At 38.3% G+C, this 12,906-nt stretch overlaps 1 protein-coding gene across 1 annotated transcript in view; it reads left to right on the forward strand.

The window, feature by feature from the left end:
- The first annotated feature begins 1,161 nt into the window (after positions 1-1,161).
- Positions 1,162-12,906, forward strand: part of CPB1 (carboxypeptidase B1) — a 42,993-nt gene continuing 31,248 nt past the window's right edge. Inside the window, exons 1-3 of the mRNA XM_027876121.1 lie at positions 1,162-1,232; positions 1,358-1,433; positions 4,943-5,067. Coding sequence (XP_027731922.1) covers positions 1,162-1,232; positions 1,358-1,433; positions 4,943-5,067 — 272 coding nt within the window. The remainder of the gene's footprint in view (positions 1,233-1,357; positions 1,434-4,942; positions 5,068-12,906) is intronic.

Genomic DNA, 12,906 nt, shown 5'->3' on the forward strand with positions numbered 1-12,906 from the left:
AGACTCAAAGTGAGATTCTGGGGAGGGCAAGGGAGCAGGTAGGCAGATTCCCATCAAAAAGAATGTATTGCTGTTGCCCTCCTAGGCACAAGGGGGAGAATTGTCTTTTTCTTTCCACTTTATGGATTACAAATTTCAGAAAAACACATTCATAAAGCACTCTCCCTGGCAACTCAAGATCTTTCCATCTCTCCATTTCAAGTGCAATCCTATAAATTGTCATCCTTGATGATAATTCATTTGAGTACTTCAAGGCTCTCTAATTTCATCAGTAGTCCCTCTAATGCTGCAAATCTCAATCATCTGAAACATAGCAGTTGACCTTTAAGAGTTGCTGTGGCTGAAAAAAAAAAGCCTTTGCCCGCAGCCAACACCTGATGAGTTTCTCCCGTCTTCGTCTTCAGACATCTGGTCCATCACAGTGCTCCTACTTAAAACTTTTCCAGCCTTGTAGGTTCTACTCCAGAGGTCCATCACACTGGCATAGACATAGAAAACTTTGAGCCATCTCCTTGCCACATTGAAACATTCAATGAGAACAACAGTGGGAAATTCTTAATGACAGGAATCAAAATACATATTGAAATAACAAAACTGAAAAATGCACTCAACTTTAGATTTTATCCATGGAGATCATAACAGAAAATCTTATTGCACCTTATTAATTCATTTCTGAAAAACACTTCTCATTCCATTACAGTTCATTTAATTCCACGTGGGATAGCACTATCCTCATGAAAACAAGCTTAAAATGGCAGAATTTGGAAAGTTCTCTGCTGGTCATTGGGACCCCAATTTATTTTGTATTTTAAATACGGTCGAAGTATATGGACACGACTGAAACTTGTTTTTAAAAATGAGAAGTGTAGTCATTTGGAAAGAATCCTCCTACATTTAAAACTCATTGATTTTTAGCTCTAAAACATTCAAGTCCTAGGCCCCTAATAAAATACCTGGGCTGAACCTGAGACTATTTGTTCTGTGACCACAGGTGTTGAGAAAGATACCCAGTCGGACTACACAGTTTCATGCAGCAGCAAGGCCAGCAAGTCCATTAATCATGATTCCACTGTGCCAATCTCTTGTCAAGGCGAGAAAGGGAAGTAATGGGCTGGATATATAAGCAGGTGAGACCCATTCATCAGTGTTGGTTGAAGCACGATGTTGACCTTACTGATTCTCATTAGTGTAGGCCTAGCCTCTGCTCACCATTCTGGTGAACACTTTGAGGGGTAAGCCTGGAATATCTACCATGAGTAAGTCCTTCTGCCTTGCTTTGCCCAATTTAGGGGAGTTTCACACTTGAAATTCTCTCTTTTCTGTTTCTGTCTGTTTCCTTCTCTTCCTCACCTCCCAGGGAGAAGGTGTTCCGAGTAAGCATCCAGGATGAGAAGCAGGTCCACCTGATGCATGTTTTGGCCAACCAAGTAGAGGTAAATGGACAAAGGGTGCAACTGTTGGGGTTTTGTTGCTCTTTCTTTCAAATTTTAAATTCACCCTGTGAAGATAAAATGAAAATGAAACATGAATGGTCACATGCTTTGGAAGAGACAATGAAGATTTTGAAGACAGTCTGTTTTCAGACTGTTACTGTTTACAAGACTTACATGACTTTCCTGGTAACACAGCCATTGCATTTTATCTGTTGCCATTATTAAACTAGGGCAGTTTTGGTCCTGGCATGTGATTTTATCCTTCAAACGGACATTCCCTTCATCTGATGCAGACCAAGAACTGTCTTTAACTTAGAGTCTTAGAGTGAAGCCTGGGATGTGGAGACATTGTATGGCTAGGCTATGATCAGACAGCCAGCGCGGCAGAGGTAGTCTGAGTTCTCTTGACTCCAAAGGCCAGCCCTCTCTCTACTGATCCATACAGCCTCTCATTAGTTGCCAGAACAAAACAGATTTTCAGTAAACTTTAAAACAGTTGACAGAGGCTGTCAACCTGCTTCAGAATTGGTGACAACCATGGGAGATTTTTAATGCAAAATAACTGACCTTCTCCCTCAAAGGAGCAAAACGATCTGCTTCGAAGTCACCTGGAATACAACCTGGGCTTCTGGCCAGCTTCAACTTGAGCTTCACGTGCCGTGTGTCATCGCTTGTCTCTGAATTTCTTTCATCCCAAAGCAAACTGTATGGCCTTGTTTTGGGCCCACTCTGAAAGACACAAAAGGAGACAAAACAACCACAGGGAGGGGGTTTTCAATACTTCCCTTTGCTGTTGCCCAAATTCCTGTGCTAGTTTTTCTTTTTTTGAAGCATCTTCCATGGAATGGGAACTGACATTTTTAATTATATTGATGGTACCATGGGTCTGTAACAGAACATAAGGTGGTACAGTACAAATCCCCAAAGGGCTGTCACTGTGCCCCTTTCTGATGAATACCCAACTCAAAATATTCCAGCAGTTCTTCAATGTGGCTTCAAAGTAAAAATTGTTTCTATTCTGCCTTTAAAATGATTTGTTACTAGAACTTTGTGCCTGATAGGGGCACATCATGCCCGGGTCATGGGGCTTGATCTAGGGTGATAATAGTAATAGCTAGGATTTATATAGTATTTTAAGATTTACAAATGACTTGACATACATTATCTCATTTGATTCCCACACTAATCTTGTGAGGTAGATTCTATCATTGCCTCCATTTTACAGATCAGGAAACTGAGGTTGAATGAGATCAAATGACTTTCCCAGATTCAGGCAGCTAATACCTGAAGCAGGATTTGAATTCAAGTTTTCCTGTCACCAATTCCAGGGCTTTCTCTACTCACTGACACATTCATTATCTTCTGTTACATTATAGAATTAAGTTTCCATGGAATACAAGCTCCTCTGGGGCAAGAATTGTATCTTTTGTATCTCTATCCCTGTTGTCCACCACAATGCCAATCACATGATAAGTACCTCATAAATGTTTTTTGGTTGATCTATTGGTTGATTAATCTGACTCGATATGGGTTAGAGCAAAGTAATGGGAACATTAAAACGATGGAAACATAGATTTGGAGGGGAACCTAGAACTCGTTAATTCTCACATCTCATCCAAAGCTTGGATCTTCTCTGCAAGATTCCTGACCAATGGTTATCCAGCCTCTACTTGCATACTTCCAAAAATGAGGGGCTCACTCTTCCATAGAATTAAATAAATTTTTGAAAAGCTCTAATTGTAGGAGAGTCCTTCCTTACAAAGAATTGAAATTAGCTACCTTTTCTTTTTATCCATTAGTCCTAGCTCTACCTTATCCAACTACACAGAATAAATTCAATGTTCTTTCCATTCGATAGCTCTTCCAAATATTTGAAGCCAGGTCTCATCCTGAGGAAGTTACTTAACTTCTCTGGGCCTCAGTTTCCTCATCTGTAAAACAAGGGGTCTGGATTAAAGTATCTTTGAGTTACTTTCTAGCGCTAAATCTGTGATCTTATGTTCATCTCCTCCTCAGTCTTCTCTTCTGAAGACTAAACCTAATTAGTCAGTTAAATTTAGCACCTACTATGTTCCAGGCACTGTGCTAAACACTAGGAATACCAAAAAAGGCAGACAATTCCTGCTCTTGAATAGGTCACAATCTAATGGGGGAGACAAGTAGCTAACAACTGTATAAAAACAAGCTATATGCAGCAGAAACATGAAATTAATAGAGGAAAGATATTAGAATTAAGAAGGATTGGGTGTTTCCCATGGAAGGTGGGATTGTAGCTGGGAGTTGAAGGAAGCTAGGGAAGGCAAGGAAAGGATGAGGAGTAAGCACATTCCAAGACAAAGGGAACAGTCAGTGAAAATGGCTGGAGTGCCTTGTTCAAGGAGCCAATGTTACTGGATTAGAGAGTACATGATGGGGTGCAAAGTGTAAGAAGACTGGAAAGGTGGAGTGTGCAGGGGGCTAGGTTATGAAGGGCTTTGAATACCAAATAAAGGAGTCTTTATTTGATCCTGAAGTTAATAGGGAGCCTGTGGTGTTTATTGAATAGGGGCAGAGATGGGAAGGAGAGGGATGACATGGTCAGACCTTAGCTTTAGGAAAAATTACTTTGGCAGCTGAATGGAGGACGGACTGGAGTGGGGAGACACACCTAGTAGACTATTGCAATAGTCTGGACATGAAGAGATAAAGGCCTGCACTAGGGTGTTGGCAGTATCAAAGAAGGAAGAGGCATATTCAAGAGATGTGGCAAAGGTGAAATCAATGGGCCTCAGCAACAGATTGGGGGTCGAGCAAAAGGAATAAAGAATAACATCTAGGTTTGCCTGCCATGGGGACTGGAAAAATGATGGTGCCCTTAATAGTAATAAGAAAAACTGGAAGGCAGAGGACTTAAGAGAAAAAATTAGCTCAATTTTGGAATTTTTATCGCATTTTATCATATCTTCAGGACATCCACTTCATGATGTCTAATAGATGGTTGAATATGCATCATCTGCTCCTTAAGTAATTAATTACTCATGACATGATCCCCAAAATCTTCCTTCACTTTTCTGTTCGCTGTCATTTATATGTGCTCCAATTTTGCAATGTTCCTTTAAAAATAGAAATGAATAAATGAATGAAACATTTATTAAACACTTACTATGTGCTTCCTATACTCAGCACCAGGCATACCAAGAGAAAAGTAAGACAGTCTCTGCTCTCAAAGAGACCACCTTTGAATGAGGGAGGTAACACATATGGAAGGTTCCAGCTACAAGTCAGATAGAAAATCCTAAGGTAACCAGAACTCAACAATGGCCAATGAATACAGAAAATGGGAAGACATTTAGTTCCCTCATTTTAGAAATGGAATTTGAATTGCATTTATTTTTTTGGTAGCCCTGGCAAACTGTTCACTAATACTTATTCTATCACCCAACATAGGACTGATCATCACAGATTAAAACAGCTCTAGCCACATATTTGGCATCTTCAGCACATTTTCTGTATTTTGACCCTTTTTTCAGGTCGATTTCTGGAAACCAGATTCAGTCTCGCAAATCAGACCAGAAAGCAAGACTGACTTCCGTGTTAAAGCTCACCAAGTTGACGAAGTTGAACATTTCCTGGAGGAGAAGGGACTAACTCATGAGTGAGTTCATTTTTCAAAATGAGAATATTTTTAATTACGTTTTAAAGTCTTTTACATATGTTTTTTCAAATGGGCTCACAGACATGGTCTCATTGGTACTTAACCATCAATTCCATAAGGGCAAGGACTGTGCCTTTGTATGTGCCTTTGTATGCGCTTAAGAGCCATCTTCTCTAGGAAGCCCCTGCTCACCCCCTCCAGAGTGCCTTCCTCACTTGCCCTTCCTCATTCTGCAAATGAAGAAACTGTGGCCCAGGGATTTTAACTGATTTGCCCACGGTCATACAATTAATCAATGACAGAAATAGGAATTGAACTCAGGCCTTCTGTTGTAGGGTCAGTGCTAACTCCATTTTACTGCACAGTCACCAATTTCTATTTGATGCTCTTTTAAAAAAAACTATTTAGTATTTTATTTTCCCCAATTATATGTAAAAACAATTTTTAATATTCGTTTTTAAAACTTTGAGTTCCAAATTCTCTCCCTTCCTCCCTCCCCAATCCCCCTCACTGAGAAGGCAAGCAATTCAATACAGGTTATGCATGTGTAGTCATGCAAAACATTTCCATGTTAGTCATATTGTGAAAAAAAAAAGTAGACCAAAAAAATAAAAAAACTCAAGAAAAATAAACCAAGTAAATAAAGGATGCTTCAATCTGTATTCAGACACCATCAGTTTCTTGTCTGGGGACAGATAGCATCTTTTATCATAAGTCCTTCAGAGTTGTCTAGGATAGTTGTAGTGCTGAGAATAGCTAAGTCATTCACAGCTGATCATCTTACAATATTGCTGTTACTTTGTACAAGGTACGTTTCACTTTGCATCAGCTCATCTAAGTCTTTCCAGGTTTTTCTGGGAGCATCCTGATCATCATTTCTTTTGTTCTTTTATTTATTTATTTTTTAATTTTCAACATTCACTTCCACAACTTTTTGAGTTCCAAATTTTCTCCCCATCTCTCCCCTCCCCCCACCCCAAGACAGCATGCATTCCGATTACCCTTCCCCTAATCTGCCCTCCCTCCTATCACCCCCTCCTTCTCCTATCCCCTTCCCTTTCTATTTTCCTATAGGGTAAGATAGATTTCTATATCCCATTGCTTGTGTATCTTATTTCCCAGTCTGCTCATTATTTCTTATAGCACAATAGCATTCCATCACAATCACATACCACAATTTGTTCAGCTATTCCCTAATTGATGGATATTACCTCAATTTCCTATTCTATGCCCTCAGAAAAGAGCTGCTATGAATATTTTTGTGCATATAGGTCCTTTTCCTTTTTTGTTTTTTTTACCTCTTTTGGGATACAGACCCAATAGTGGCACTGCTGGGTCAAAGGGTATGCAGGGTTTTATAGCCCTTTGGGCATAGTTCCAAATTGCTCTAAAGAATGGTTGAATCAGTTTACAACTCCGCAGACAGTGCATTAATGTCTCATTTTTTTCCCATATCCCCTTCAACATTTGTCATTCTCCTTTTCTTTTCTATTAGCCTACATAATAGGTACGAAGTAGTATCTCAGAATTGTTTCGATTTGCATTTCTCTAATCAATAGCTATTTAGAACACCTTCACATATAGATAGCTTTGATGACTTCATCTGAAAACTGTTCATATCTCTTGACATTTGTTGGTTGAGGAATGGATCCTATTTTTATAAATTTGATTCAGTTCTCTATATTTGAGAAATAAGGCCTTTATCAGAGAAACTTGCTTCAGATTTTTTTCACAGTTATGATTGCTAAATGTATTTCCCTCCATCCTATTTCCCACCCCCTTGTTTATTCTATTCACTCTCTCCTATCACCCTGTCCTTCCTCGAAAGTGTTCTGCTTTTGACTACCACCTCCCCCAATCTCCCTTCTATCACTTTCCCCCTTCTTTTAACCCCTCCCCCCTCCTACTTTCCTTTAGAGTAAGACAGATTTCTATACCCAATTGAGTGTGTATATTATTATTTCTTCGAGCCAATTCTAATGAGAGTAAGGTTCATTCACTACCCCCCACCTCCCACATCTTCCCCTCCACTAAAAAAGCTTTTTAATTGCCTCTTTTATGTGAGATAATTTACCCCATTCTACCCCTCCCTTTCCCTTTCTTCCAGTTCATTCTTCTTTCTCACCCCTTAATTTTTTAAATATATATATCATTCTTTCATATTCAACTCACACTTTTGTACTCTGTCTATATATACTCCTAACTGCCCTAATAATGACAAAGTTTTTATGAGTTACAAGTATCATCTTCCTATGTAGGAATGTAAACAGTTAAACCTTATTAAATTCCTTTATTTAATTATTTATTATTTATTAATTATTTATTATTCCTTTATTAAATTCCCTTTCCTGTTTACCTTTTTATGCTTCTCTTGAGTCTTGTATTTCAAAGTCAAATTTTCTATTCAGCTCTGGTCTTTTCATCAAGAATGCTTGAAAAATCCTCTATTTAATTAAATATCCATTTTTTCCCCTAAAGGATTGTATTCAGTTTTGCTGGATAGGTGATTCTTGGTTGTAATCTCCTTTGCCCTCCAGAATACCATATTCTAAACCCTCTGATCTTTGCATGTAGAAGCTGCTAAATCTTGTATTATCATGACTATGGCTTCAGGATACTTGAATTGTTTCCTTCTGGCTACCTGCAGTATTCTCTCCTTGATCTGAGAGCTCTGGAATTTGTCTATAATATTCCTTGGAGTTTTCATTTGGAGATTTCTTTCAGGAGGTGATCGGTGGATTCTTTCTATTTCTATTTTACCCTCTAGTTCTAGAATTTCAGGGCGGCTTTCCGTGATAATTTCTTGAAAGATAATATCTAGGCTCTTTTTTTTTATCATAGCTTTCAGGTACTCTAATAATTTTTAAATGATCTCTCCTGGATCTATTTTCCAGGTCAGTTGTTTTTCCAGTGAGATATTTCACATTGTCTTCTATTTTTTTTAATTTTTTGGTTTTGTTTTATTATTTCTTGATTTCTCATAAAGTCATTAGCTCAATTTGCTCAATTCTAATTTTTAGGGAATTATTTTCTTCAGTAAGCTTTTGTACCTCCTTTTCAACTTGGCCAATTATACTTTTTAAGGAGTTTTTTTTTTCTTCAGTGAATTTTTGTGCCTCTTTTTTCCATTTTACTAACTCTGCTTTTCAAGGCATTTTTCTCCTCATTGGTTTTTTTGTCTTTTTTTTACCATTTGGTCTAGTCTGTTTTTTAAGGTGTTATTTTCTTCAGTATTTTTGTGTCTTCTTTACCAAACTATTGATTCCTTTTTCATGATTCTCTTGCATCACTCTCATTTCTCTTCCCAATTTTTCTTCTGCCTCTCTTACTTGATTTTAAAAATCCTTTTTGAGCTCTTCCATGGCCTGAGACCAATTCATAATTTTCTTGGAGGCTTTAGATGTTGGAGCTTTGACTTCCTTATCTTCCTCTGAGGGTGTGTTTTGATCCTTGTCACCCTAGTAACTTTCTATGGTCAGAATTTTTTCTGAAATTTTTGTTTTCTCATTTTCCAGTTTATTTCTTGACTTTTAGCTCTTTGTCAAAGTAGGGCTCTGCTTCCAGGGTGGAGAATACAGTATGCCAAACTTCAGGGATTTTGTGCAACTGTTTTCAGAGATATTTCTAGGGACCTCTAAGTTTTCAGTTCTTCCAAGATGGTATGATCTAAGGAGAGGAGTTTACTACTCTCTCTGTGTTCTGGTCTGTGAGCATCTGAAAGCACTCTTTTCTGCTCTGGGATTATGACAAGGGTCCCAATCATCCTGTAGCAAAGTTACTGTTGATGCCTGTCTTTATAATGTTTTGAGAAAATTTTACCATACAGCAATATCTTATGAAGGAATTCCATTTCAAGTTGGCAAATTTTTATAATTCACCTTCTTTGTTCAAGGCACTGGGGAAGCAAATAGGAAAATGACCTAGTCTCTTGTCCTCAAGAAATTCACAAATACATGGAGACTGGGGAGGGAGGTGACAAAGGATAAGACCTGAGAAAGGCTGGTCATCCAATTTGTCTCAAATATAGAATGTGAAATACAACTAGAAAGGAAGGTTGGAGCTATATCCCAGAGAGCTTTAAAAACCAGGTTGAGGATTGGTACTTCATTATAAAGGAATAGGGAGCCATGGAAAGTCATTGAATGAAAGAGTAACGGTCAGACATAAATTAGAAAGAGATTTTATTTTCTCCCTTATTCATCACTTATAGTAATTAGTCAATTGAAAAGTATTCATTAAGCACTTACTATGTGTCAAGCATTGTGCTAAGTATTTGGGACACAAATAGAAAATCTAAGACAGTCCCATCTCTCACAGAACTTACATTCTAATGGGGGAAGGCAACACATATAGGAAATTTCAACTGCAAATACCCTAAGGACCACTGAGTCTTAGGGTACAACAACAAATCAGAAGGTAACATGTCTTCTTAAGAGTCATTTCAACAATTAAAACCATATCCACTACTTAACAGTGCCAAAGATATTAGTGGCAAGAACTTTCTTTTCTGGATCTTTTAGTAGCAGGGGCAGTTGACAGGGCAATGGACATAGCACCTGCAGAGGGGCTTACCAGGTCCCATCTCCATAAGGGTTGCTTCCCTGGATATAGGGGTGTGCTGGAAGCAGCTCTTACCAGCTCAGAAGAGCCAACTGTTAAATTTTCAGCATGAGCAATTTATGCCTTGGAAATCAACAGTGCTACAAATTATGGCTTAATTTATTGTTTTGTTGATTGTCGAGACTTCAGAAAGTGGAGAAAATATTGATAAGGCATATTAAACTTAAAAGGCTGTCATGCATACTTTTTTGCGTGGAAAGCCAGTTGGTAAACATTTAACAGCACACTCCTACCTAGACGTGACCAAAGGAAATTATTAACATTTCTGCTGGTGTGAAGTATTAGAATTGCCCCCTTATCACATCTATTTAATGATATTATAACTATGTTATAAAGTATTCTACAGATGTATTTAATTATAGAATAATTATTCCAAACATATTTTTAAGGAATACAATTGAGACTATGATAGTTTAACTTTAGTATTATGTCCCATGAAGCTTGGATTTCTGCATCTGCCTGAGGGAAATATTTAACAGGACATTTTAAGTCTTTTTTTTTAAAACCAAAAAATATGACTGTGTTGAAAATGTTGTATAATCTGATGTTGACCATCTGCATTAAGGGTTCTTAACCTTAACCTTAGCCTTAACCTCCCCCACCCTCTGGCTATTTGCAGAAGGCCATGGGCCCCTTTTCAGAATATGACTTTTAAATAATTGAAGGAAATGCTAAATTTCAGTTAGAGGTTAAGGAAAGTAAAGATGTAATCCTTTTTTCCCCAATCAAGTTCACAGACCCCCTAATGTTTTTCCCTGGATCCCTTGAGCCCAGGTCAAGAACCCCTGATCTCCGCTATGGACCATGAAGCTAAACTTCTGGGTCTTGATGCCATCATTTAAAATCTAACAGTCCTGTTGGTGAATTGTTATAATTGTTTAACGGAAACAGAAGAAAATTAATGACCACAGAATAATTTTAGCAGCCTGGCTCATGGCCTAGTTCTATTTTTATTACTCAAATAGTAAGAGGACCAAGGGGCTGTATTCTCACATCAATCTCCCTTTATGAGCTGGGCACATCACCATCTTTCAGTGGCAACCTTTCATGGGAGGTTGTCAGTGCGTTATCTCTGCTCCAACTCAGTGAGATCCCCAGGGGAGAAGACCTTGCTAAGTTCAATTTCCATGTGCTTATGCTTAGTGGATTTTCTGTACATGGCATTCTAAGTATTAAATAATAATTAAGTCCCTTGAAAATCCCCAAGAAGCAGGCTTGCAATATGTCTGCAAGTATTATAAGGAACCCCTGTGCATTCCATGATAGCCCCACATGGTAATACTAAATTAGCACCTCGACAATTTTTTGTCTGCAAGAATTTATGTTTGTGTGCCTACATACTAGGAGCCAATTCATGCAAATAATAATAACTGACCATTTTAGACCAGATGGTAAGGCTTACAAAGTGCTTCTATAAGCAATATTTTATTTAAGTCCCATAGTAACCCTATGAAGTAGGTACTAGTAACAACCCCTAATTTGCTTTTGGTGGTGCGGTAGACTGCTGGACCTGGCGTCAGGAAGACCCAGGTCCAAATCCAATCTCATACAAATACTAGCTATATAACTTTAAGCAAGTCACTTTCCTCTCTCTGTCTCTGTCTCTCCATTCTGTCTCTCTCTGTCTCTGCCTGCTCTCTGTCTATCTGTGTCTCTCTCTGTCTCTGTCTTTCTCTGTCTCTCCATCTCTCCATCTCTCTCCATCTCTCTCTCTCTCTCTCTCTGTCTCTCTCGGGAATAATAGGAATAAAACTAGCGTCGATCTTCTAGGAAGATGCTATTTGTAAAGCGTTTTGCAACCCTTAAAGCACTATATGAATGCTAGCTATTATTATTACAGATGAGGAAACTGAGGTTTAGATCCGCCTAAGTGACTTGCCTGTGGTCAAACAATTAGTTAAGTATCAGAAGCATAGCAATAATAACAGGACCTACCTCTCAGAATTGTGAGGCTCAAATGAGAGATAGCATAGAATTTGAAAACCTTAAAAAAGTGATTCTTAATCTTTTTGTGCTTATCTTGGACCCCTTGGGCAGTCTGGTGAAACCTGTGGACCCCTTTTCAGAATAATGTTAATTCTTAATTAATTAAATAAATAATTAGATTAGAATTAATCAGAGTTAATGTTAAATTCAGAAAATGAAATACATAGAATTATACAGGAAATCAATTATATTGAAATACAGTTATCAAAATTTATTTTCAAACAAGTTAATGGACACCTAGCTTAAGAACTCCTTGCTTAAAGCACTGTATGAATGTAAACTCTTAGGCTGCTGAGGTTGCTTGTATACAAACCGTCCCTTGAACCTGACCAAATAACAGACTCTGGTAAAAGGAATGGAAGAAACACCTCTTTATCCTCAAGGTTACATCCCCCAGCTCATTGGGCTCCCCAGTATTCTAACTTGATCGCCTTTAAAAAAAAAATAGCCAACAGCTTGGTGGCCACCACAAAAAGAACATATAAAAAGCACAAACCACTTTACCGAGGAACTGGAATGAGATTCTCACTGTAAGAGACATTGTTTTAATCTCCCAAGATAAAGACTCATTACTTAGCAATATTTTATAATAGAACAAAACTAATGCTCTACAGTAAATCTAATAAAATTAAATAATCATTAAGTTAAGAAAGCTCTTCTGAGGTCACTGCTTGGCCTTCAGGCAATGTTCCTTCCATACCTACTATAAACAGGACTCTGTGCTACAAGCTGGGGGATATATGACATTTAGATGCCCTTCAAGTCCTCAGAGTCTAACAGAGAGAAATGGCACGAGATGCCAGCGAATGCAGCTCAAGGGCCCCAGAAAGGGCCTAAAGAGCATGCTGTGTAAGGCAGGGAAAGCTATGTCCAGCTAGAGCGAAGCAAAAGTGGGCTTTAAAACACATTCCAAGGACTGCTTTCAAACGGCTGCTGAGTCTCTTACCACTGGACATCATCCTAAGCTTAATTAGCATACCCTCTGTTTCATTATCTAGAAGCAAAGGTCACTATTTTGACCTCCATAAGTTTTCTACCATGAACCAAAAACTGGCAAAATGGGGCAGCTATTGTGGGAGCAGGAAACCTCCCCAAGGCCATTTTTTTGCTTTTAATGAAAATGGTGGCATTAGCCATCTCCAGGCATGACCTTCAGTCACTTGTAGTTCTACAGCTGAGAACACTGAGGCTCAGGAGTGACTTGTCCAGGATCATAAAGTGACAAAATAGTAA

This window comes from Vombatus ursinus, unplaced genomic scaffold, assembly GCF_900497805.2.
Source record: "Vombatus ursinus unplaced genomic scaffold, bare-nosed wombat genome assembly UNPS02014810.1, whole genome shotgun sequence".
Taxonomy (NCBI): domain Eukaryota; kingdom Metazoa; phylum Chordata; class Mammalia; order Diprotodontia; family Vombatidae; genus Vombatus; species Vombatus ursinus.